The 25,075-nt window shown below is 42.4% G+C and overlaps 1 protein-coding gene across 3 annotated transcripts in view; it reads right to left on the bottom strand.

Moving 5' to 3' along the window:
• Positions 1-4,217: 4,217 nt before the first annotated feature.
• LOC142466588 (lysine-specific demethylase 3A-A-like) overlaps positions 4,218-25,075 on the bottom strand; it is a 42,584-nt gene continuing 21,726 nt past the window's right edge. The window contains exons 3-10 of one of the 3 annotated variants that reach the window (XM_075571798.1): positions 23,292-23,402; positions 22,835-22,937; positions 19,938-20,059; positions 18,671-18,743; positions 18,499-18,584; positions 13,070-13,142; positions 12,898-12,983; positions 4,218-5,225 (exon numbers count right to left, since the gene is read on the bottom strand). In XM_075571798.1, the coding sequence (XP_075427913.1) occupies positions 5,217-5,225; positions 12,898-12,983; positions 13,070-13,142; positions 18,499-18,584; positions 18,671-18,743; positions 19,938-20,059; positions 22,835-22,937; positions 23,292-23,402 (663 nt within the window). In that variant the 3' untranslated portion in view covers positions 4,218-5,216. Of the gene's footprint in view, positions 5,226-12,897; positions 12,984-13,069; positions 13,143-18,217; positions 18,361-18,498; positions 18,585-18,670; positions 18,744-19,937; positions 20,060-22,834; positions 22,938-23,291; positions 23,403-25,075 lie in introns of those variants that run through there. The other 2 variants (XM_075571784.1, XM_075571789.1) reach the window with 2 other exon arrangements.

The raw sequence follows: 25,075 nt of genomic DNA, 5'->3' as shown, positions 1-25,075 counted from the left end.
GGCAGCAGAACACATGTATGTGCCATGGGGCGGCGGATTGTCAATACGCTGCTAGATATCATTAAGGGGAGCATTTGAATATAATAACTATCGGAATAGGATTGTGGGGGTAAGGGGGGAGTTTAGTCTATAGATTTCCTCTGGAAGTGCAACCCTAAATATTTTATACTTTCGATTGTCACCTTAAAAGAAAGGTTTGGTATATCTTGTGTCACTTGTCTGTTGTGATTATTCAGTTGTAATATTTCAGACTTATCAAAATATATTTTATATCCTGAAAACGCACTATAATCTTTTATGATCTCACAAATATATTCTAAACTTTCCCTTGTATTTCCAACCAATAAAAGCATGTCATCTGCAAAAAAGTGCTACTTTAATTTCTTTATTACCTATTTTTTTCCCCCAGATATTTTTCTGAGTTCCTTAATGTGATTGCTAATGCTTCCAGTATTATTGCAAAAGTAATGGCAATAAGGTGCATTCTTGTCTTGTTCCCCATGCTATATAACTTTCAGAGAGAAAGCCCTGAGAGCTAATCCTTTACGTGGAGTTACATAAAATATTGTAATCATCTCCTGAAAAGTCCCTTCTATACCAAAGAGAGACAGCGCTTCAACTAAATGGTCCCAGTTCATGAGATCAAACACTTTTTCTGTGTCTAAGCTTAGCATAATTCCTGGAGGGGATTTATCTTTGCCCTTCAAATTCTCCAAAACTGCTATTCATTTTAACTTCTCTTTAAGGGGCTTATTCTATATCCGCTGAAGTGGCCAATTGGTACATTTGCGGCCAAAATTCCCCATTGATTCTAATGCTTCATAATATATACAATGTAAAATCTATTTGGTAGAAACACGTCATAGTTGTTAAGTATGCATTACATCTTGTTTCTACCTAATGTATTTTATGTAATTTGAAATATCTCTGGTCAACCTACCCTTCTGTATAACTCACAAGATGAAAACCTAATGGTAGACCCACCTGAACAGCAACAGTAACACGAGGAAGCAGGAAATCTTACAAATATTGCAGGCCTAACTTTCTTTGAAATGAGATTAGCCAAGGTCTCTGTACAAGCAAACCTTGGGAAATTAATCATTTCTAAAACACTTTACCATGGTCCGGAGTAAAGTTAGTCTGGCTACATCTTTAGGTTGTCCATATCCCGTAAACGTGATCTTAAAAGTCTTGAAGGTTTTTAGTGTCTCCACTAATCAGTCTGTGAATGATATACTGGTATCCAAAAATATTTCGTTTTTAATGTGTTAGGAAACCTTTGCCTTCCCTCAATCAACTCCAATCATAAAAAGGTATTGCTGCCACTGAATAGGGCACTGATGAGACCCCCAGTATGTAATATGAGAGAGTAAATTATGCTCTATATAGGAAATTCAGAAATCAGACAAAAATTAATTTATACCTGACCAAAAAAAACAAAACATAAAATGGATGTGCTTACTTTACAAAAGGCCCGAGAGGAAGAACATGGGCAAGTTTACTTAATTACTTAATTTTCAACACCAGGTTTGTGGTTTGGTTGTGTCGTTGTTGCTTTGTAGCATGTCACTCATGTTTTAAAGGACCCTAAAGACATTATAGTCTCTTCTTCATGGGACCTGGGAAGTGTGCTTCCAGGTACAAGGATTCATAATTTGGCAGTGATTGTAGTAGGCATGCGACAGGGCGCATGGCGCCGTGCGGGCAACGAACTTGGCAATTGCAATGAGGCGTGGCCATGTCACATCCGTAATGACAGAAAATCACAAAAAAACAAAACATGGTGTTTTCAAAGAACATGAAATGGTTATTGTTGACGGACGGCTCATATCTTAAAATGACAGTATTTTGTGGTATTGAGACAAAACGTCCATGAAATAAGTAAGCGAGAATCACTTGAATTTGCTACTTTGTACCACGAACTTCAGAAGCATGAAAGGAAATTTCTCAATACATGAAAATGACAATCTACATTTCATTATATTTTAGAACGAATTAAGGACAAGATTGTCAGGAATCGACGTTCTCCACGCTCCCCACACAGTGCACTCACTTCCCTCGGCGATTCCTCTGCTCAGCGCCGGGCGCGTCCACGCCCACCTGCACCATCCACTGGCTCGGTCCACACGCGTACACGCCTTACAGAGCGCGCTCAGTCTGCACTCTTCTTCCTGTCCCCCGGACCTCAGGCTCCGCCCCCACACGGGCATACTCAGGTTACAAACAAGTCTCACCTGGCCTGTTATGCCTGCACCAATCTGCAGTGTCTCCCTGTAGCTCTTCCTATCCCGCCTCCGTTCCTAATTGGACCTTCCTGCTTTATCTAGCTCCTCCCTGCTCTGTCTTTGCTCGACATAGTCTCTGCATGGAAGTACTTCAGGATTCTCTTAGTGTTTTCACAGGTACTGACACGGCTCGTACGACTACCTCCTTTGGCTCTCGATCACGGCACTCCTTGGACAACGCTCACTCTGATACCCCTCGAACCCGGCTTGGACTACGACTTCAGAACTTCTTTAACCGGTACCGGCAAGTATTGCTAGCAAACACCACCTGGCCTGGCAACGCCTAATTCACCACACTCCGGACACGCTCCTTCTGCTGCGGGTGTGTGTTCCTATACGTCCCCACCTCAGTATAAGGGACGGGTCTGGTCTGCGGGCAGCACCGGCGTAACAAAGATAGCCCCTGCACAGACTAATTTTTGTCACATAATTAGTACAGAAGAGAGGTTCATGCTCATATTAAAGTTATCCATGTAGAATTTGTAGTGACAACTGCGCTCCAGTGTTTGATCACATAAATAATGGAGAAAAGAACTCAGTCTAAAGACATAACATCCTCTGTGGGGCCAAAAGATCCCTGAGGTAGGGGCAAGCAATAAACCCCCATGACACCTCCAATAGGGATGGTCCCCCTCAAAGTGTTGAAAAGTACTTACATATTGCACTGGTCCTTTAGATTCCAGGTAGACGTGCAGCCACGTTGATATGGATAGCTGTAGAGAAAAGAAGAAAACTAGCGCACAGTCCAATGAAGTGGGTCCCAGGATAACAAAAATTATATGTCGAGCTCCCGTTGCGTCACAGACAGCTCATATCCATGATGCGGGTTCTGTAGCCACACCGGGTGGGGTGGGGGAGTGCCTGACCACCTACGCTCTTGGCTTCATGGGATGGGAGAAGCACCGTAGGAACAATGACACTCCTTTGAAGCGCCGGTTCTTACCAGATTTTGGCGCAAAAATGGAAAACAGGTAGGGTATATAAGAACTGCATTTGAGCCATTTGTTATATTCCTTGACAAAGAACTACTGTTCGAAACGCGTAGGAAGTTGCTCTCCTCCGTTTGATGTTTTCACATCAATAAATATCTATTTTTGTTATCCTGGGACCCACTTCATTGGACTGTGCGTCAGTTTTCTTCTTTTCTCATATTAAAGTTAGTTGTAGTACTATTATTGGGACAATTTTTTTTTATTAAAAAGTAATCTATGTAATATCCTATTAATATAATGCAGTCATTTTAAGTCTTTCCATTAGCCCGACACACACACACAAGCACAAACTGACACTGTGTAAAGAAGATGAATGTGTTATAGTATTAAAAACACCATTGTAAAAAATATAAAAATAATAAAATGCTGGCGATAACGATTTAACAAATAACGAATATAAATCTTTGTGTCTTTACAGATTTCTTTCAACTGGAACCCCATTTCGAGGATTGGCATTTTAGTTTACGATGGGTAACACAACAGTTGGACAAATTGTTTATGGCACCTGCGATGCTATAAACAAATTCCATGCTGATCATATGCCATGTCCTACTGTACAAAGTTTAAGCAACGTTGCAAGTGAATTTTCCAGCAAAATGAATTTTCCAAATTGTGTGGGCTGTTTAGATAGAAAGCATATTCGCATAAAGCATCCCAAGAAGTTTGGCACCATTTATTACAATCACAATTCTATTGTATTGTAAGCTGTTGCAAAATGTTAATTTATTACCATGGACATAGGAGCTTACGGAAAGCAAAAAAAGAGATGGTGGGGTGTTTTATAGTATCATCGCTTCATCAGCTTATCGGGCGAACAAAAATTGCCTTTGCCTTTGCATAAAGGCTTGCCATTGAGTACAACAAGCCAACAGTTGGCTTGTGTACTTTTAGCGAATGTGGCTTTTCCGTTGCTCACATACATTATGAAGCCACACAGCAGTAAAGGTTTAACAAAAGGACATTTTTAATTACAGACTCAAAAGCAAGACACTGGAGTGTGCCTTTGGGATTTTGACGACTAAATGGCGATTACTATTAAAAGCTATAGCAACATCTGTACCAAATGTTAGATTTGGAAGGCACTAGATGTGCCAACGTCCGACCGTGTGGCCATACGTACTACCCAACTTTTGAAATGTAGGGCAAATAATCCAACAGATATTGCTAAAACAATTCGATTCATTTAAAATTTATTTTAATGCTGAAGGCGCAGTCCCTTGGCAAAATACTGTATAATTGTTAAAAAATAAAAATGATACTTAAATCAATGTATGAGATATTATATTGATGCACCGATTCACTATTTACCAGGCAATAAATGTTGTCATAGTTTTAAACATACACGGTTTAAAACACTATAAAATTCATTAATAATTCAATGGGAAAACAAGGACAACTACATGTAACATACATTTTAACAGGTATACCAGTAATTTTTCATAAGGAAGTGCTTTTTCATTGTCCTGTACTGCCTTTAAAACTAGAGATTGAATATCTTGCCGTATCAATTTATTTTTTACAGGATCCAATTTTTTAATATAAGGAATAAGGCTTTGAGAGAAAAAAAAAATCAAGCTCTTCATTCTGCACGGTCTTTCAGGACAGTAGCCATCATTTCCAATTTACGTTCAATACAAATTAATTTTTTTAAAGTCAGATCTTCACTTTTTGGGGTTTAGGCTCAGGAGAATTCGCTGTCTCACAAAGAATCGTCATCCACAGTAATGTCGCCTGGTGTGTCCTCTGATTTCATGTACTTCAAGATTTTACACCATTTCGGTGGTGTCATTTGTACTTTCAAAAACTCCATCAATTTGAAGTACGGCCATGATGACGTATATTCTGAAGCACTACTACCAGCATAGCCAGAACATGGAGGTTTGATCATTTTAAGTTCTCTGTGGAATGAATACCGCAGATTTTTTCCATTTTCCTTAGGCTACGTCACCTACAAATAAAAATCGGGAAAAAAAACAGGTTTACATCAGGTTAAGCAATTTGTATACAACTAATTTTTGCCTACATTTCAACGTTTGCAAACGTATTGCACTTTTATGTAACCTTTATCACAAGCAGTAAGCAATGTATACATTTTACACTTTAATATTTATAAATAACCTATATTACTAAATCTATGTACTTACTTGTGATGCTCAATTTCTCTACAATTTCTCTCCACAATTGGTCATGAAGATACCGGTCGTGGTAAACCTTGCATTGCTGATACAACAATGCATCTCTTTGAAAGACCTCACCCATAAGTTGCTCAGTGTAAATGTATCCATACTGTATTTTGCATACTGTATAGAACAAATTAGTTTTACACTTTCAACACAAGAAAAAGCTAAGAATTTCCAGAAACCAGTTCCACAAGTTTTGCTACGCTCTGCTTTATTACACACTGGATACGTGACGCACCCGTCGCGTGAAAAAACAAAATCTCCTTGTCTCTTGCAAACGGTCCCGCTCTGCCATGCTTATTGCACCACCATGGCCGCCCACAGAGGTCCATTGTTTCGTTCCTGCAGCGTGCACCGTCGCGTTTACTATAATCGCGGCCTTACACGTGCAAACAGACTTAGGAGCTATTTTAGACTGCCAAGTTTCTTTGTTTTTCAAGTGCCCATAACTCTGCAAGCTCAAAGAACTCAAATATTCTTAATGAACATGTAGAACGGGAGACCTGTGTTTGAAGGAACTCAAGCATTTGCGAACCAGAATCTCTCCTGGTTAATAACGTCTGTTTATAAATAACTAATTTAACCTGTGGTCTATCAGAAATCTGCAGCTTTATTCAATAGAAAGACATTACTCAAGCACTACACGAATTTTATTTTAACACCTTTGCATCAGTATTGATGAAACATTAACTATGTTTGAATCTACTGTGAGATTTAATTCGTATCAGAAAGTGTGACATTAACTTTTCTTTCCAACCAAGTGTAAAACTCATGTGAGATTTTCTGCATTGGCTTATTATATCTTGTTATATAACTTTGTTTTATTTTTGCCTAATAGTACCAGTATCTCTGAAAATATGGTACATCCAAATTATATTTTAATCAATTTGATATTATAAAATAAAGTGTTAAGATACACACACATTTCTTCTTTATGATATTTTGCTTATACGTTGGAGGTCTGACACATACAGGTAGCTTTTAGTCAGTTTCTGGTAGTTTCTAGGTTTGTGTTTTTACTGTAACTGTTTTATGAGAATACAATTTTTTGTAAGATCCTAAAAATATTAGGGTGGCTTTATTTGAGAAAGACAAAATAGATTGCAACAGTGAATCCCAACAGTGGGTTCATGAACCCCCTAGGGGTTCACGATGTGTCTTCAAGGGGTTCACCAACAAATATGTTATGATGCATCCCAGGCAGTATAGTAGTTTCCTGAGCTCATGTGGGGACGGCACACTTCGTAAGATCCCAAAACTGCACCTTATCGTGGGTAGCAGCTTTAAATTACAGCGGGAGCTTCCAAAGTTACTCCACACAATGCTTCGCATCCACAGCAGTTTTGACTTTGGGAGCTCCCGCACTATTGATGAGCTCAGGAGTTTGTGAAAAAAGGTTGGTAACCACTGGATTAGAAGATATCTTCCCATGCTTCCAAACTGGAAAATCTTTTGCCCACGCGTCAACAGAAGAAAGATTGTTTTCTTTACATGGAAGTACCATGCATTGTAGAATGCCCATGGTTAACATTCCGTCAAAGCGTTTTGTCAGATCTCAAAATCGACATGGTTGTTTATACATGTGTGGTGCCAATGCTGATGCATCATTACTACTTACAGTATGCATGCAGATCTATGTGGTGCCTGTAATGTAATCCTCTCCCAAAGAATCGAGAGAGGGGATGTATGATCACTGCTCTAAGGTGCCAAGTGCTTGGTGGTGTCAGGCGAAACATTTTGCCTAGTGAACAAACAAGAAACAGCAAGCGCAAAAAAAACCAGTGGCTAATGTATATAGAAAAATTACAACGATACAGACAGTGCAGCTCCAAACAAAAATATTTTTACATGGGCAGGAACAGGTAATAATGGAGCGCAAATATCCTCAGGTGAAATCATAAAGGGGAATATAGTTCAATGATGTATGATAGAAAGTTTGGGTATTCATAGGGCTTGGGATAATCATGGTGCTTTTTAAAATGCAAAGAAACATTGGTAGATTCAAAGCCCAATGTCATATTTTTAATGTGCTCCAAAATCCACACTCTGGGTGGGCAGGTCATACGTCCCACGTATTGTAGGTCACAAGGACATACACGACATGGTCAATATCAGAGTGGTCAGAACGCCTTTTTATCTGCTGTTTGTAAGTGTATTTTCACTTGCATAGTGTTTCAGTAAATACATATTGCACTAGATTTCTCACTTCATTCTACATGAGGAAGGATCTGGTCCACTTACTGGACTGTTCGAGGATGTGTTGCTGCTCAAGCGCAGGTTTTTCCCCTACATTGCCTGAATTACTTGGATGCCATGTGAGTGGGATTATCCCAAACCCTATTTATGCCTGATCTCTATCATACATTATTGCACTATATTTTCCTTTATTTATATGATTTCAAATGAGGATATTTGCGCTACATTTTCTGTTCCTAACCATTTTGCCTTGGCAACATTTTTATAATCCCATATATAAAAAGGGATCAGGAGGTAGTGCTAGACATGATGGTATTAGGTTGGAAAGAGTACCACTACTTTTTTTTATTTACTTCTAAATAATGTTAGATAACAGTTTTAGTTGCCTATACACTACCTAAAGTCATCTAATAAGTAGCAACATCCAGTGTGGATTCCTATTGACTGGCGCATGATTTGGCTGCCATTTTGTTTTTTTGCATCACAGTTGAAACACCGTAAGTATCTCGGGAACTAGGAGGGGATTCCTTAAGCTAAACATAGCACAGTACTACTTGGGTTCAATTAGGTGCTTTAAGTCACTTCAACCACTGACAGATATTTTACTGTTAAGAATGGTTCTGTCCTAACAGAATAACTACTTAGGCTCCGACACTAGGGGAAACATAAGGTAATGCCTATTACTTGGTGAAAGGGTAATGGGAATCGCAGCATGTTTGGGGGGAAACCCCCCCACCCCCAGCAAATTAATAAAATATACTTGGGTTTAGGACACGGAAAGTGCGTTTATAAGACTAGGGAGTTAAAAATTATATATATTGAGAAAGATCTACTGTACTAGAGTAAGTAGGGAAAAGGGATCAAATGGAGCCAAATGGTTCCTTTTAATTTCTGTTTCACATTACCCCTACAGATAGTTAACATAAAAATGGTTAATAGGTAATAGTGGTGAATGCATTTACCAACAGCAATCTGGATAACATCCAAGGTAGATATGAATAAGTTCGGAGATAGTACAAACTCCATTGACTGTGCTGAAATGGACAAATGTTTTTCTTAGGGATTTATTGGCTAACTGTAATTAATTGCAGAAACTGATACACATTAGAAAGGTGGCCTCCGTGTTAATCACTTCAGCAGAAGGGGTAGTGAAAGGTTTTTAACTGATACAAATAAAAATCTAATCATACCGTATATTATTCTGCAAGTTATACGGCATGTCACCCTATGACCTATCTATGCAAATAAATGTTATTCTATATATACATATTTTAGACATAAAACAAATATTTGAATGTGTATACACTAATACAATTGTGTACAAAATGTATACTGTCCAAACATAATATGCAATGTAAAACTAGTTGTGCAAATACATTATTTTTGAACAATGTACAATTAAAGAAAACCTATGAAGATAAACTCTAATATTGGTCTGCTAAAGGTATCCCAACCTACAACAAATCTAATTTTCTCCAGGACCAATACGACGATTAGAGCTTTAAACTTAAAAAATTAAAAAACATCAAAACTTTGCATGAATACATTTGAGGTGCTTTTGTCTTGTGCTGTTTACTTTATGTATGTCTGGTGGTTTGCCCCCAATATCTGGCCTAAAGTTGAAGCATTTTGCTCCACATGAATACGCGCAGAACGGGGTCAGGTACAACCCCGTGCCCCCAAGGTCCTTTTCTCAATTTGCAAATTGATTTTATTGAGATGCCTCGCAGCCTGCATTACCAATATGTTTTGTTTGTTTGTATGTTTTCAGGTTGGGTAGAAGCATACCCTTGTCAGCACGCGGACACACGATCAGTGGCTAACAGGCTGCTACATGAGTTCATGCCTAGATGTGGAATTCCACAACACATTTTTTCAGTCCAAGGAACACATTTTACGGCCGCTGTAGTCTAGGAAGTGGCCAAGGTTTTAGGTATCATTTACCATCTGCACTGCCCTTATCACCCTCAGAGTGCAGGGAAAATTGAGAACCAATGGGGTTCTGAAAAAAAAAAATCAGTAACATCTGTGCAGATAACAAATTACAGTAGCCAGATGCGCTCCCATTGGTGCTTATGTACAGTGTTCGACAAACCTATACATTTGCTTGCCCCGGGCGAGTGGATTTAACATCGTGGCGAGCTCCTATTGGCCCAAGCAGCACACGTTTGGTACTAGGTGGCGAATAGATTTTTTTGTGTGGCGAGTAGATTTTTTGGTGATTTGTCGACCACTGCTTATGTCTATAAGGAGTACTCAAGGTAAAACCATGTTAAACCCCCACAAAATCCTAATGGGTAGACCCATGCTTACTGCAGGAGGGTTAGAATTACTGTTGCATGATCATGCTATGACTGGTGATTTGACCAGCGTTTGTGTGAAATTAATGAAATTACTTAAGTCTCTCCACTCAGGTGAAAGCTGTCCAGAATACCAAAGACAACATAAAGCAGCATCACCTCAATGAAGGCGACTGGGTAATGGCCAAGCACTTCCTACGCAAGAACGCCCTCCACCACGGTGGAGGTCCATTCCAGATTCGATTCACCACCAATACAGCAGTTGAAGTGGCAGAGCTTTCTTCCTGGATCCACATAACACATGTGAAGATAGTCCCACCACCACCTACAGCCGCGTCAAGTTAGTGTTTTGAAGGGGAAGGGGGAAAGGGGGGGAGGGGGGTAGGGGGGGGAGGAGGGAAAAAAAAAACGAAAAAAAAAAACTACCTGACCACTAACCATCGAGGGAGAAAGGTCACAGGCAAAAGTCCAGGCCTCAACACACGAACTTTCAACTTTCTTTTTTACTAATCTTTCTGTACAGGTTTTATTATTTTAGTTATAATGTATGCTCCATTAATTTTGCATAAGTGGCATCCCCGTAAGGATGACAAAGTAGTAGCTATTGTTTGCTTAGCCATGTTCCTTTTATTTGGAATTGAATTTTTTTCTATATATTGTCAATATTCACACGCATCACATAATGGTACAATGGTAAACAAAACCCCTGTTTTAACCACACACAATGTTACCTCCAAAAGAACAAGGAGAGAATTGCATTTGACCCCCTGGGAACAAGACAATACATTTGTCAATATGTGTAGATCTGTCTACAACAAATAAGAAACTAATGAATCTTGCTGGGTGTGCGGACATATTCCACACACCCCAGAAGCCCCTTGGGTAGGAATCCCTTATACCAGCCAAGAGCTAATGGACAGAAATACTAATTTGACTCAGTTTACAGGAAACTATACTCACCATACGAACCGTATCCAATTGCTAAATGAGGCTGGTATGTTAATTTCACCGGAAACGGGGCACAATCTGTAGGGGAAGTGTCTCCACCGACTAACGAAACATGTAAAAAAATGTATATACAAAACGTACCAAATACCCCAGTTTTATAAGAATGCAAGGGGGATGTGGCAAACACCATGTGATTTTTTTTTGCGAGATATACAAAGGGCCTGTAAAAGTGCCAGTTTGCCTAGAGGAGTTCATTGGTTGTGTGGCAGATGGGCTTATAGAGTTCTACATTGCAATTGGACAGGCTCATGTTATCTAGGAAAGGTTCTCCCCGCTCTTCCTGTTACTAAAAATTACTAAGTTACTGGTATGATTTAGACTATATAGGTGAACTACAGGAGAAACGTAGAAAACAGGGAGAGCAGTGGGATCCGCTGGGAATAAGCAGGTGGGTTGGTTCCCTGGGAGCGAAGATAATGAATGGTTTTGTTTGTGCGCTTGCAGTTTTGGTTGTGTTGTATGTTTGTGTTACATACAGTAAAGCTTTGCTGCCAAGGTGTATCACCCTCCACCCAAGCTATGCCACACGTCACAGGAACAGATCAGAAGACCACTTTGCCTCTACAAGTGAAATCAGCCCCCCTCTGGAACTCTGAAGATGGTTGAGACAAGATTTGCCTATCTGATATCATAGGCAGCAACACCATGTACTATCAAAGGTATGCCAACTCGGACCCAGATGTCCAGCACACTGAATGTATGTCTTCCAAGAGTTATCCTGAAAAAGACTGATCTTTTAAGTATAAAAAGGGGGGACTGAGAAGATTGTAATATATCCGGAATATTGATCAGAAGAGAGGTCTAGGGTGAATGCAAGATGCCACCATCTTGAGAATGAGCCTCCATTTTGTCTGCATGAAGCTGAATGAAATGTTTGCTGCATGCAAGAAATGAATGCTGTTTCTCGCTCTCAGCAAAGACCAACCCTCATTAATTCTTAGAATAGCTATTACAAGTTGTCTGCAGACCCAGGATATGTCTGTTGAAATAAAGAACCATTTCCCTTATCTAGTATGTTGACACCAAAGGCCAGATGATGCTTGCTGTCTACTGAGGAAACCACATCCCAAGTAGAGACAGAAATTACATGTAGAGACAGAAATTACACGTAGAGACAGAAATTACATGTAGAGACAGAAATTACATGTAGAGACAGAAATTACATGTAGAGACAGGACACACACACGTCAGCCTGTATAAGATAATTTTTTTAGCTTGCATAAGTGTTTTTAGTCTAATTGTATAAGAAAACTGTATTTCTCCACTTAGTAAGCCCACCACTTAGGGGAGGGACAAATGTAATAGAAAATGTATAAGAATATATGCTTTTTAGTTATAAGGCAGGTCAGCTACCTGTAGTGGTCTCCTTGTGCACCAGATATGCACTAAAACTCATGATATTCTGAACCCAAAATAATTTTACTTGTATTATTTTACCCACTTTCAACACACATGCATAATTAATTTGTGCTAATTTTTCACTGCCCAAAAATAAATATCCTGTATATTTATTCAATTGTCAAAATAAACAAGTGTATGCCCTCTACCTCTAACCCTTTGGGTGCCCCAAGACAGTCACCTCGTCATGGGGTCTGGCACTCCAGGAGTCCGAGGACATAGTGGCCACATCATGCCCAAGGAATAATCTGTTTCCAGAGAACACGTCCTTCGTGCAGGACACGATCAGTAATGCAGCGCAATGGAAGGACGACTCCTTCAGTTCTGGGATAAGTGATGCCACAATCACGTGACCACTCTAAGGAGCAGTGACGTGATCGAGGTTTGCTGGAATGGCCCATATGGTGCCCAAAGGGTTAAGAAAAGCAGCAGCCGCCACAGAAATTGTTCTTTTTTTAGTTCAAATAATTTAACTTACATTTGTTTTTTCCTAAAAACACATGTATAGATCAAGAGGAATTTGCAGCAAACAATTTACCTGTTCAACACTATTTTGTTTCACGTCATACTTTTCTTCCTCGTCCGGGCAGATTCTTTTTGGAGCCAGAGATTTCCTGGATTTACCTGATGCATTTAACAATAATAAAGTTAGCTTTAAAGAAATGGACAAAATGCTGACTGAGTGAAAGTGTTCCATCAAAACGTCTTACCATTTCTTTCACAGATGGTGTGCACCATATCAACATGCATCAGCGTTGGGTCAATACATTTTAAAGCTGGAACCTTATAACAAAAGAAACACCTTTAATTTATGGAAACATTAACATTTGGTAAAAACTTTTAGAAAAAATAAACCCTGCAGAACCAACAAGGATGGGCCAGCAAAGTATTATTACCCATCGATAATGTATTGACCCCTCTCACACTGAAGAATCAAAAGCCGCAGTCCCACTACAGATTACAGACATACAAAGCTTTAACAAAAGCTGCAATAAGCACAATTTGTACAAAGAGTAACTTCATTAAATAAAACTATTCTGGCTATGCTGTGTGCTTGAAGTGGTGCTTTGAGAGTTTGGCACGAGTGCTCTATGCAAAGGGCCTTCCAAATGCGGAGATTTAGGAGTACAGCTGACATTTATTTATAATAGCATGGGGAATAGTGTTGCCCAGTCACCATACAGTAGAAGACTGAAGGTCCAAGAGAATAAAAAATATCAAAGCCACTTGTCGGCAAAAGATCTTGAGGAGAGTCTGCAAAGTTCTTTGGAAAGATTGGTCTTATACTGTACATCATTTTTGTAACCAAGATGGCACTGTCGCAACAGATATGTGATATCAAAAAGAAAATATCTATATACAGTGTTATATTTGGATATTCTGAGTGCAGGATAGATTTATTGGTATGAAAGTGACAAAATCTTACAAAAATGTAAACATTAGCCATTCAGTCAGTGGCAGATTTATATCTAAAAAATAAAAATGAGTGTACACAAAATGTAGACTGTTCAAACATTGCACATTATTACTATCTAAAACTAGTTGTGCAAATTCATTGTTCAAAAATATGTAGGTGTTTTTGTCTTGTGTTTACTTGACGGTATGTACACATGCATAAGAGAATTGTCAAGTCTTCGCAAAGGAAGATAGTCATAAGTAGACGGGGTGCGAACATTTATAGTGTCACCATACTGAATATGGCAGAATATAACATGGAAACAAGTGTAGCAGAAAATCCTATGATAATATTACTCAAAAGTAGGTTTCAAGTTGAAAATCTAACGTCATTTATTTTGAGGAAAAAATATATATATGAACTAGCTGATATACCCGGCGTTGCCCGGAGGCCGTGAGGGGGGGGCGTGAAAGGCAGGGGGGGCGTGAAAGGCGGGGGGGGGGGGGGGCGTGAAAGGCGGGGGGGGGGGGGCGTGAAAGGCGGGGGGGGGGGGGGCGTGAAAGGCGGGGGGGAGAGGCGTGAAAGGCGGGGGGGGTGAAAGGCGGGGGGGGGGCGTGAAAGGCGGGGGGGGGCGTGAAAGGCGGGGGGGGGGTGAAAGGCGGGGGGGTGTGAAAGGCGGGGGGGGGCGTGAAAGGTGGAAAGCGTGAAAGGTGGGGGGGGGGCGTGAAAGGTGGGGGGGGGGGGCGTGAAAGGCGGGAGGGGGGCGTGAAAGGCGGGAGGGGGGGGCGTGAAAGGCGGGAGGGGGGGGGCGTGAAAGGCGGGGGGGGCGTGAAAGGCGGGGGGGGGCGTGAAAGGCGGGGGGGGGGCGTGAAAGGCGGGGGGGGGGCGTGAAAGGCGGGGGGGGGGGCGTGAAAGGCGGGGGGGGCGTGAAAGGCAGGGGGGGGGGGCGTGAAAGGCGGGGGGGGCGTGAAAGGCGGGGGGGGGGGGCGTGAAAGGCGGGGGGGCGTGAAAGGCAGGGGGAGGGGGCGTGAAAGGCGGGGGGAGGGGGCGTGAAAGGCGGGGGGAGGGGGCGTGAAAGGCGGGGGGGGCGTGAAAGGCGGGGGGGAGGGGGCGTGAAAGGCGGGGGGGAGGGGGCGTGAAAGGCGGGGGGCGTGAAAGGCGGGGGGGGGGGGCGTGAAAGGCGGGGGGGGTGAAAGGCGGGGGGGGTGAAAGGCGGGGGGGGGGGGGTGAAAGGCGGGGGGGGGTGAAAGGCGGGGGGGAGCGTGAAAGGCAGGGGGGGAGCGTGAAAGGCGGGGGGGGGCGTGAAAGGCGGGGGGGCGTGAAAGGCGGGGGGGGTGAAAGGCGGGGGGGGGTGAAAGGCGGGGGGGGGTGAAAGGCGGGGGGGGGTGAAAGGCGGGGGGGGGGGGTGAAAGGCGGGGGGGGTGAAAGGTGGGGGGGGGTGAAAGGCAGGGGGGGTGAAAGGCAGGGGGGGGCGTGAAAGGCAGGGGGGGGCGTGAAAGGCAGGGGGGGGGGCGTGAAAGGCAGGGGGGGGCGTGAAAGGCAGGGGGGGGCGTGAAAGGCAGGGGGGGGGCGTGAAAGGCAGGGGGGGGGGCGTGAAAGGCAGGGGGGGGCGTGAAAGGCAGGGGGGGGCGTGAAAGGCAGGGGGGCGACACACAAACACAGTGTCACACACACACAGTGTCACACACACACACACACACACACGTCACCTACAGCGACACCTACCTCTACTTCCGGCCGCCGCCATCTTCTCACTCGGCGCCGCGAGGGAAGGGGGTCCTTCCGGGCGCGCCGCCATCTTAGGCGCCGCGAGGGAGGAAGGGGGTCCGCTGCCTGTTCCCCGCGGCGGCCGAGGGAGGAAGGGGGTCCGCTGCCTGTTCCCCGCGGCTGTGCGCGAGGAAGGGGGTCCGCTGCCTGTTCCCCGCGGCGCGCGAGGGAGGAAGGGGGTCCGTTGCTGAGCGGAGCGCCGGGAGAGGTGAGCGGAGGGAGGGAGACGTGACCGGAGGAAGGGGGAGAGATGAGCGCTGGGAGGGGACTCGGGAGAGATGACCGCCGGCCGCGCGAGGGAGGAAGGGGGTCCGCTGCTGAGCGGAGTGCCGGGAGAGGTGAGCGGAGGGAGACGTGACCGGAGGAAGGGGAGAGATGAGCGCCGGGAGGGGACTCGGAAGGGGAGAGAGAGAGAGGGGGGGAGGGGGGGAGGAGGAGGGGGTGGTGTGTGTGTGTGTGTGTGTGTGTGTGTGTGTGTGTGGCCGAGGGGGAAGAGAGTGGCAGTTGGGTGACGTCACACACAGCAATCTGATTGGCCAGAGGCTGAGGACCAATCAGATTCACCGCAGATAGCACTAACCTCACTAACCATTCGATTTTATATATTAAGATGATAGCAACAATGTTTTGAGCCACCTTGGGCTCTTCGTTTTGTCATTGACACACACACACACACACACACACACACACGCACACGCACGCACACACTATGGAGACTGGAATGGGTTTTTTTTCTTTTTTTTTCAGTACAATAGTGATCAATACGAATGGCCTTGTGTACGTCATGTTGGTCCAGTTCCGGTTTGAAAAGCGTGCGTCAATTCAAGCAGATGTTGGAGTGTGTAAAATGTCCATTTTTATAATTACTCCAGTATAACAGTAGTGTGTGTGATAGATAAAAACCATTTATTCCGAAGATAAATACTCACATACAAAAATAGTACAAAATGGGGGTGACAAATAAATTATAATGTCTTCAGATATTGTTGCATATTCTGTATATAGGATCTAATGACAGTGATATTCTTAACAGCTTAAAACTAGGAGATTGGTTCCCCAGCAGAGACAGGGAGAACCGGCTAAACAGAAACACGGCCGCAAACTAAGGCACAGAGCCAGAACTGTTCTGGACATTTAATCGGCTACCAAACCAGGGACAAGGAAGGACCAAGCGTGAGACCCGTCCTAGGTTTTAAGACCTTGAGGCTGTTTTAAAATTTCTGTTTGAGATTTTGCATAAGATCTCCAATACATTTTGAGCTAGACAATATTACACTAGTGTGTCTTTTTTCTTCCAAAGTGGAAGCCCTCTCAGGTTTTGCTGATCCAGAGCCCATTTGTTCACCTGATGCAAGCCATATTTTTCACATCTCTTTAGTGGACACCCTGTTTTGCAATTTGTTTCTTTTTGAGCCCCAATTGTTGCATTTTTTTTGGTATTATTTCATAATAAACAAATAAACTCTTTGGGAGCTGCACCACAACCAATCATGTTTATAGTTATTCACCTTTTGCACGTTTTATAATTAATTTCCGCTTATTTTTCACTTCACAAAAAATAAATATTCGGTATATTTATACAAGTGTCAAACAAGTGTATGCCCACTAACCCTTTGGAGTAGGAACTGAATCCTGAAAGGGTGTTTCTAATGTCCTGTAACATACATACAGCTCAACCCCGTTATAGCGCGATCCCCTACAACGCGGATCCGCTTATGGCGCGGTGTGAGCGTGGCGCCCATTTTTTAAGAGCTATTTTTTTTTAAATAAAAGCTTTATTGCTAACGGACAGATACACACCCCACACACCCCACAACGTTTCAAGGGGGGAGAGGAGAAAAGAGAGTTGGTTCCTGGCCTGTACCTCCGCTAGGGGGGAGGATAGCAGGGAGCTGATGCCAGGTAATTGCTGTCAGGGCTGCCGCTGCGACACCAGGCTCAGAGAGAGCTGGGAGACTTATCCCAGCTTCCGGCGGACACGAATCCCTGATCGCGGTGGCCATTTTTTTAAATCGCGATCCCGGTTATAACGCGGTCGTATCGGGTGGACCCGGAGAACCGCGTTATAACGGGGTTCAGCTGTATAAATAGAAATATCCCCAAATAATTGGGTTCAGAGCGAAATGGACCCTGTGTAATATCCAAGCTGTATAAGCTGAATGTAGCCAAGTGTTGTGTGGTTCAATCTGATGTTCACACTGAGCCTGTTGGCTTGAATGGAAGAAACAGCTGTAGGAAGGTCAGTGAAGTATACTCAACTATAATTCTCGGCCGTTCCAGTGGCGTGCCTAAATCCCAAAAAGGGTAGCAATAGATTGAGAGATGTAAGGCTGAGCATGCAGAAAAGCCGGACTGGAGGCGGGTAAAAATGACTTATTTATTAGGCATGAATGAAGCAAAACCACATACATACAGGTAATAGTCCTGACACGTTTCCGGTTTGTTTGATAAAGTGCTGTCGAGGCAGGAAACGAGTCAGAGGACTATTACCTGTATGTATGTGGTTTGGCTTCATGCCTAATAAAGTAATTTTTACCCGCCTCCAGCCCGGCTTTCCTGCAGTGTTCTACCGTACCTCTCTTTTTCTACCTCTAACCCTTTGGGTGCCCCAAGACACAGCCACCACATCATGGGGTCTGGCACTCCAGGAGTCCTGGGATGCAGTGGCTACATCATGCCCATACACTCATTTTCCAGAGAACACGTCCTTCGTGCAGGACACGATCAGTAATGCAGCGCAATGGAAGGACGACTCCTTCAGTTCTGGGATAAGTGATGCCACAATCACGTGACCACTCTAAGGAGCAGTGACGGAATCAAGGTTTGCTGGAGTGGCCCCTGTGGTGCCCAAAGGGTTAAGAAAAGCAGCCGCCAAAGAAATTGTTCTTTTTTTAGTTCAAATAATTTAACTTACATTTGTTTTTTCCTAAAAACGCATGTATAGATCGAGAGAGGAATTTGCAGCAAACAATTTACCTGTTCAACACAATTTCGTTTCACGTCATACTTTTCTTCCTCGTCCGGGCAGATTCTTTTTGGAGCCAGAGATTTCCTGGATTTACCTGATGCATTTAACAATAATAAAGTTAGCTTTTCAGCCATGGAGAAAATGCTGACTGAGTGAAAGTGTTCCATGAAAACGTCTTACCGTTCCTTTCACAGCTGGTGTGCACAATATCGACATGTATCAGCGATGGGTCAACACATTTTAAAGCTGGAACCTTATAACAAAAGAAACACCTTTAGTTTATGGAAACATTAACATTTGGTAAAAACTTTTAGAAAAAGTAAACCCTGCAGAACCAACAAGGAGGGACCAGCAAAGTATTATTACCCATCGATAATGTGCTGACCCCTCTCACACTGAAGAATCAAAAGCCGCAGTCCCACTACAGATTACAGACATACAAAGCTTTAACAAAAGCTGCAATAAGCACAATTTGTACAAAGAGAAACTTCATTAAAACTATTGTGCATATACAAAATTGAAGATTAGCCCTGCCCATGAAGAGGTCTATGGACAACCTCTGGCCATGCTGTGTGCTTGAAGTGGTGCTTTGAGAGTTTGGCACGAGTGCTCTATGCAAAGGGCCTTCCAAATGCAGAGATTTAGGAGTACAGCTGACATTTATTATAATAGCATGGAGCATAGTGTTGCCCAGTCACCATACAGTAGAAGACTGAAGGTCCAAGAGAATAAATGAAATTTAAAAAAAAAAACAAACAAAAAAAACTATCAAAGCCACTTCAGGAAAGTCTGCAAAGTTCTTTGGAAAGATTGGTCTTATACAGTACATAATTTTTCTAACCAAGATAGCACTGTCACAACAGATCTGTAATATCAAAAAGAAAATATCTATACAGTGTTATATTTGGATATTCCAAGTGCAGGATAGATTTGTTGGTATGAGTTCACAAAATCAAACAAAAATGTAAACATTTATAAATAGCCATTTAGTCAGTGGCAGATTTAAAAAAATAAAAATTAGAAGATAGTGTTGCCGTAGTGCGCACACAAGTGAATAGCAGACAGCTCCTGGAACATGGCTCCACAGCCATCAGAACAGAATGTTACTTAAATAAATGTAATGCTACTGTATTCACAGGTGTGATCCAAGTGTAAGTAAAACGTTAAAACGTTATTTGCAGTCAGAACTAGCTGCTTTTGTAAATTCTGAAGCCATGTGTTTTAAGAACCATTTTTTTGCAGCTAAACACTGATTTTTAGATGGCCCCATACCTAAAAACACTTAACCTAAGCTATATTTCACATGAAGTTCTTTTGTATTTTCAATTAGTCTTCTGAGAGGCCGAGCATTAAACCTCAGACTAATACAACTCATACAGGCTTCCGACATGTGCGTGACAGGAATTCATAAACATCTCTCCTTCCACAAAGCAAATGAATCATTTACCTGCTCACACTTAACCTCCAGAATCCTCGCACTGGTGGCATGGACTATGGTTGCTGTAAACCATTGAGTTGCGGGGTCCATACTATAAACCTTTATTGCTGTTCCAATTAAGCTTTTGGCACCTTTGAGGGAAATAAGGCTGGTTTAACTATATCAGAGGCATACAACAATGCAAGTAAATGATACATATTTGTAAGAATTAACTCCAAGGGAGATGAGAATAAAGTGTCGCATTGCTGCTAAACAAGTCATTTTTCACTCCACGTGACCATCCATACACCAAGGTGCTTTGCTCCATGAGCGTATTGGGAAGAGGTTGTAGAATAAGATAGGGGAGGATATAGTCAGTTCAGTTGTACATGCATCTGAAGTCTTCCACTATGGGTGACATTAATCTGCTAGGTTTAGATGGCGGTAGGCTCTGCACCAAACGTAAGGAGCAAGAGTTATACATATGTCATTGTCCTCAATCAGATGCAGATATTTGCTCCATATCCACCAATGTTTGACAAGGAAATAAAGAATCAAGAAAAGAAATTACATATAGTAATGTGTCCTGTCTAGGAGATCAGGAGTCTCTGGGTCTTTATAGAACAGAATGTATTTTAATACAGGGCCATACTTATATACAGTAGAGTGATATTCGTTATCTATGGAACTAGATCATTACGACATTGGTGTGAAAAAGAAAGTACACCCTCTTTGAATTCTATGATTTTACATATCAGGACATAATCATCTGTTCCTTAGCAGGTCTTAAAATTAGGTAAATACAACCTCAGATGAACAGCAACACATTACATATTACACAGTGTCATGATTTAACAAAAATAAAGCCAAAATTGAGAAGTTGTGTGTGAAAAAATAAGTACACCCTTAATGCTTCCATAGGAATTAAGATGCTAAGTAGCAGACAGGTGCTGTTAATCAAATGCCCTTGATTAAATGATCAGCAGCAAGTGTGACCACCTCTATAAAAGCCAAAGTTTTAGCAGTTTACTGGTCTGTTACATTTAGGTGTGTGTTAACACAATGCCAAGGAGGAAAGACATCAGCAATGATCTTAGAGAAGCAATTGTTGCTGCCCATCAGTCTGGGAAGGGTTATAAGGCCATTTCCAAATAATTTAAAGTCCATCATTCTACAGTGAGAAAGATTATTGAAAAGTGGAAAACATCCAAGACAGTTGCCAATCTTCCCAGGAGTGGACGTCCCAGCAAATTCACCCCAAGGTCAGACTGTGCAATACTCAGAGAAATTGCAAAAAACCCAAGAGTTACATCTCATACTCTACAGGTCTCAGTTAGCATGTTAAATGTTAAAGCTCATGACAGTACAATTAGAAAAAGACTTAACAAGTATGGTTTGTTTGGAAGGGTTGCCAGGAGAAAGCCTCTTCTCTCTAAAAAGAACATGGCAGCACGGCTTAGGTTTGCAAAGTTGCATCTGAACAAACCACAAGACCCTCGCTCACGCTTGGCAGTGAGCCCCTCCAGCTGCAATGAGAGCGGATTTAGCAGGGGCTCCCTCACGCTTCCGCAGGCATGCGGAAGAGTAGCCAACAATAACATTTTAGTTTCAGCGCTGAGGGGAGCGCAGGGCCGGTCACGTGAGCTGTTCGCCCAGCTCCGTGACGTCACTGGCGCGCCCCCTGACACAACCCCGGACAGTGCGCGAACTAAGGCCAGGGAAAGCACCCGCTTTCCCTCAGCCTCAGCACGGCTGAAGTCACTATGGACTCAGCCTTAGGTTTGCAAAGTTGCATCTGAACAACCAACAAGACTTCTGGAACAGTGTCCTATGGACAGACGAGATCAAAAATGGAGATGTTTGGCCATAATGCACAGCGCCACGTTTGGCGAAAACCAAACACAGCATATCAGCACAAACACCTCATACCAACTGTCAAGCACGGTGGTGGAGGGGTGATGATTTGGGATTGTTTTGCAGCCACAGAACCTGGGAACCTTGCAGTCATTGAGTCGACCATGGACTCCTCTGTATACCAATGTATTCTAGAGTCAAATGTGAGGCCATCTGTCCGACAGCTAAAGCTTGGTCGAAATTGGGTCATGCAACAGGACAATAATCCCAAGCACACCAGCAAATCTTCAACAGAATGGCTGAAAAAGAAAAGAATCAAGGTGTTGCAATGGCCCAGTCAAAGTCCAGACCTCAACCCGATTGAAATGCTGTGGCTGGACCTCAAGAGAGCTGTGCATAAACAAATGCCCACAAACCTCAATGAACTGAAGCAACATTGTAAAGAAGAGTGGGCCAAAATTCCTCCACAACGATGAGACTGAAAGTCGTACAGAAAAAGATTACTTCAAGTTATTGCTTCTAAAGGTGGTTCTACGAGCTATTGAATCATAAGGTATACTTAGTTTTTCACAAATGGCTTATCCATTTTGTCTTTATTTTTGTTAAATAAATCATGACACGATGGTGTAATATGTCATGTGTTGTTGTTCATCTGAGGTTGTATTTACCTAATTTTAAGACCTGCTAAGGAACAGATGATTGTTATTATGTCCTGATATGTAAAACCATAGAATTCAAAGAGGGTGTACTTTCTTTTTCACACAACTGTGTGTGCTTTGGCATGGAATACAAAAGTACATTGATTGTATTTGTACATGGAATTACAGAATTATAGCTTACAACAATTTGTATTTTGTCAGATTGTGTGAAGGAAACTTAGAATGGATTGTCTAAAGCATGTGGCTGTCAAATATTTTACGAATTGCTGCATATTTTCTTCCAAATCACCAAAGACTACAATTACCCATAATTAAATCATATTTGATTATATAAACACCTATTACAGGAAGAGCATATGCAATTCCTTTAAAACACACCCCAACTCAATCATTCCCAATAAGCTTCTTGCCCACCTTGTAATACACGGCTTTCGTCCACATTTTTTCTTATCAAATCTTGAAATTCTCTATTAACACTTGGGTTTTCTAGAACGAACTGTTTCAAGGTATTTCGATCCTATTAAAAGAAATTTAGTATGAATGTTTAAGATTAAGTAGAGACATGGTGCACGCTGTTGACCTATTTCAACAAGCTTGTTTTCTTGGACTGTGGTAATCTCATTAAGATAACGGTTTGTCAGTTCTATACCCTGATCATTGAAAATAAACATGTGTTCTAGACTAATGGGCCGATTCTGTAGGCTCAGAGGCGATCTATCAAACTGCAATTCGATAGAAAAGGAAACACCTTTGACTTGAGCGGGAGTTTACAGCTGATCAATAGTCTACAGTGGAGTTATGATATTCAGCACCTACTGTAAATTGTCAAAGGTCAACATTACTGGTAAAAGGGGGAAAAGAAAATAATTACCCGAACTGGCTTCACAAGGTCTTCCTCTAGAAAGTCTCTACTTTTATCCCCAAGGAACTGTATGTATGTTCTAGATCCCAGAAACGCTTTGCCCACCAAGAGTTTATAATTCTATTTATAAAAAGAGAAAAAAAAATGTTAGATATAGGTGCAGTTCCACGTTTGAAATCTCAAATTTACAAACAAAAGCAAATGTAAGCAATGAAATAACAGGCAGTACCGAGACAACGTACAATCCATAACCATTGAGTCATTACGATTCTGTCATCTGGAGAGCGAGAAAAGGTAAAATGACCTATCTATATCTCTCTCTTTGAAGTCCAATTATTTCAATTTCTTTTAATTTATCGTCAATTGAGTGGGGGTTTAGGAACCATTTGAATTTAGTTTTTGGCATGTTGCTTAGGATTAAACAAGACCAGATAATTGGACTTCAAAGAACCTTATCCAACATGCTCAGGATCAGGTTTCAATTTTAAGACCCTTTCTGAGCTACGCTTATTGCGGATGGGAAGCAAGCAAGAAGAGGCAGCAGGATTTGCCATGCAAACAATGTCCTGCAAAAAACAATAAATAAATATATAAATAATAACTCTGATTACCCTGGATAAGTGGTACAGACTACATGAGTACCAACACCACAGGACATGTCCAACTGCATAAAGCAGTTCCAGGATTTAGATAATTACAAACGTGTTTTTCATATATTGATAGTAATATTTTACCAACCCTAAGGCTGCGGCCCCGCTGGCACTGACTGCGCTCATGCTTGAGAGCGGTGACGTCACCAGCTCTCCAAGCATGAGCGCCGGGTGTCCTGGCTACTTTGCAAGCGCACAGAGAGGCGTTGCGGGCAAGTTGAGCACGCTTTAAAGTTAGTTTTTATTGTTTACTCAAGTGCCAAGCTTGGGTGAGCATGCGTGCCCACGCACACCGCTTGAGCGGGGATGGGACAATTTGAACTGCCGAAATTAAAAAAAACTCAGCAAGTGCCGCGCGCTAGCGTGGCTGCAGCCTAAGTCGCTCCCCCCACCCCCACATACCTAAACTCGATATAGATATATATTCTATATTAAGTAGGATAGAGATAGATATATACATATACATACATATGTACATATACAGACCCCCCCTGAGGAAGGTTGTGCCAGGACCGAAACGTTGGGTTTATAGTGTGCTGTTTTGTCACTGCTAATACATGTCTTTTTGCTATATCTGAGTGTTGCTGCTTTTGTGCCTTCTCTTATGGGAAGACAGGGTTTCCATATACATACATACATATATTCAGCACTCAATAGGTTCAAATGTTTTAAGTTGGTTCTCTTATGAAGTATTTCAGCCCGAAACTAAGGCACGTTCTATGGTGCCGTGCGCGGATTTTTAGTTGGCTGACGTCAGCCAGCCTTTCTACACAAGGGCTGCGCGCGCGCACGGCAGAGAGAGGGGAGCCGACAGACAGCGGCGAAGATGAGGAAAATCATCTTTTCGCGCCGCTGCCTGTGCTCAAAACTATGGATGTGTGTTTGTATGTGTGTGTGTTTGTATGGATGTGAGTGTGTGTGTGTGTGTGTGTTTGTACGGATGTGTGTGTGTGTGTTTGTATGGATGTGAGTGTGTGTGTGTGTGTGTTTGTATGGATGTGAGTGTGTGTGTGTGTGTGTTTGTATGGATGTGAGTGTGTGTGTGTGTGTGTTTGTATGGATGTGAGTGTGTGTGTGTGTGTGTGTGTGTGTGTGTGTGTGTGTGTGTGTGTGTGTGTGTGTGTGTGTGTGTGTGTGTGTGTG

The sequence above is a fragment of the Ascaphus truei genome, chromosome 1 (genome assembly GCF_040206685.1).
Source record: "Ascaphus truei isolate aAscTru1 chromosome 1, aAscTru1.hap1, whole genome shotgun sequence".
Taxonomy (NCBI): domain Eukaryota; kingdom Metazoa; phylum Chordata; class Amphibia; order Anura; family Ascaphidae; genus Ascaphus; species Ascaphus truei.
This window is presented reverse-complemented; position numbering and strand designations above follow the sequence as displayed.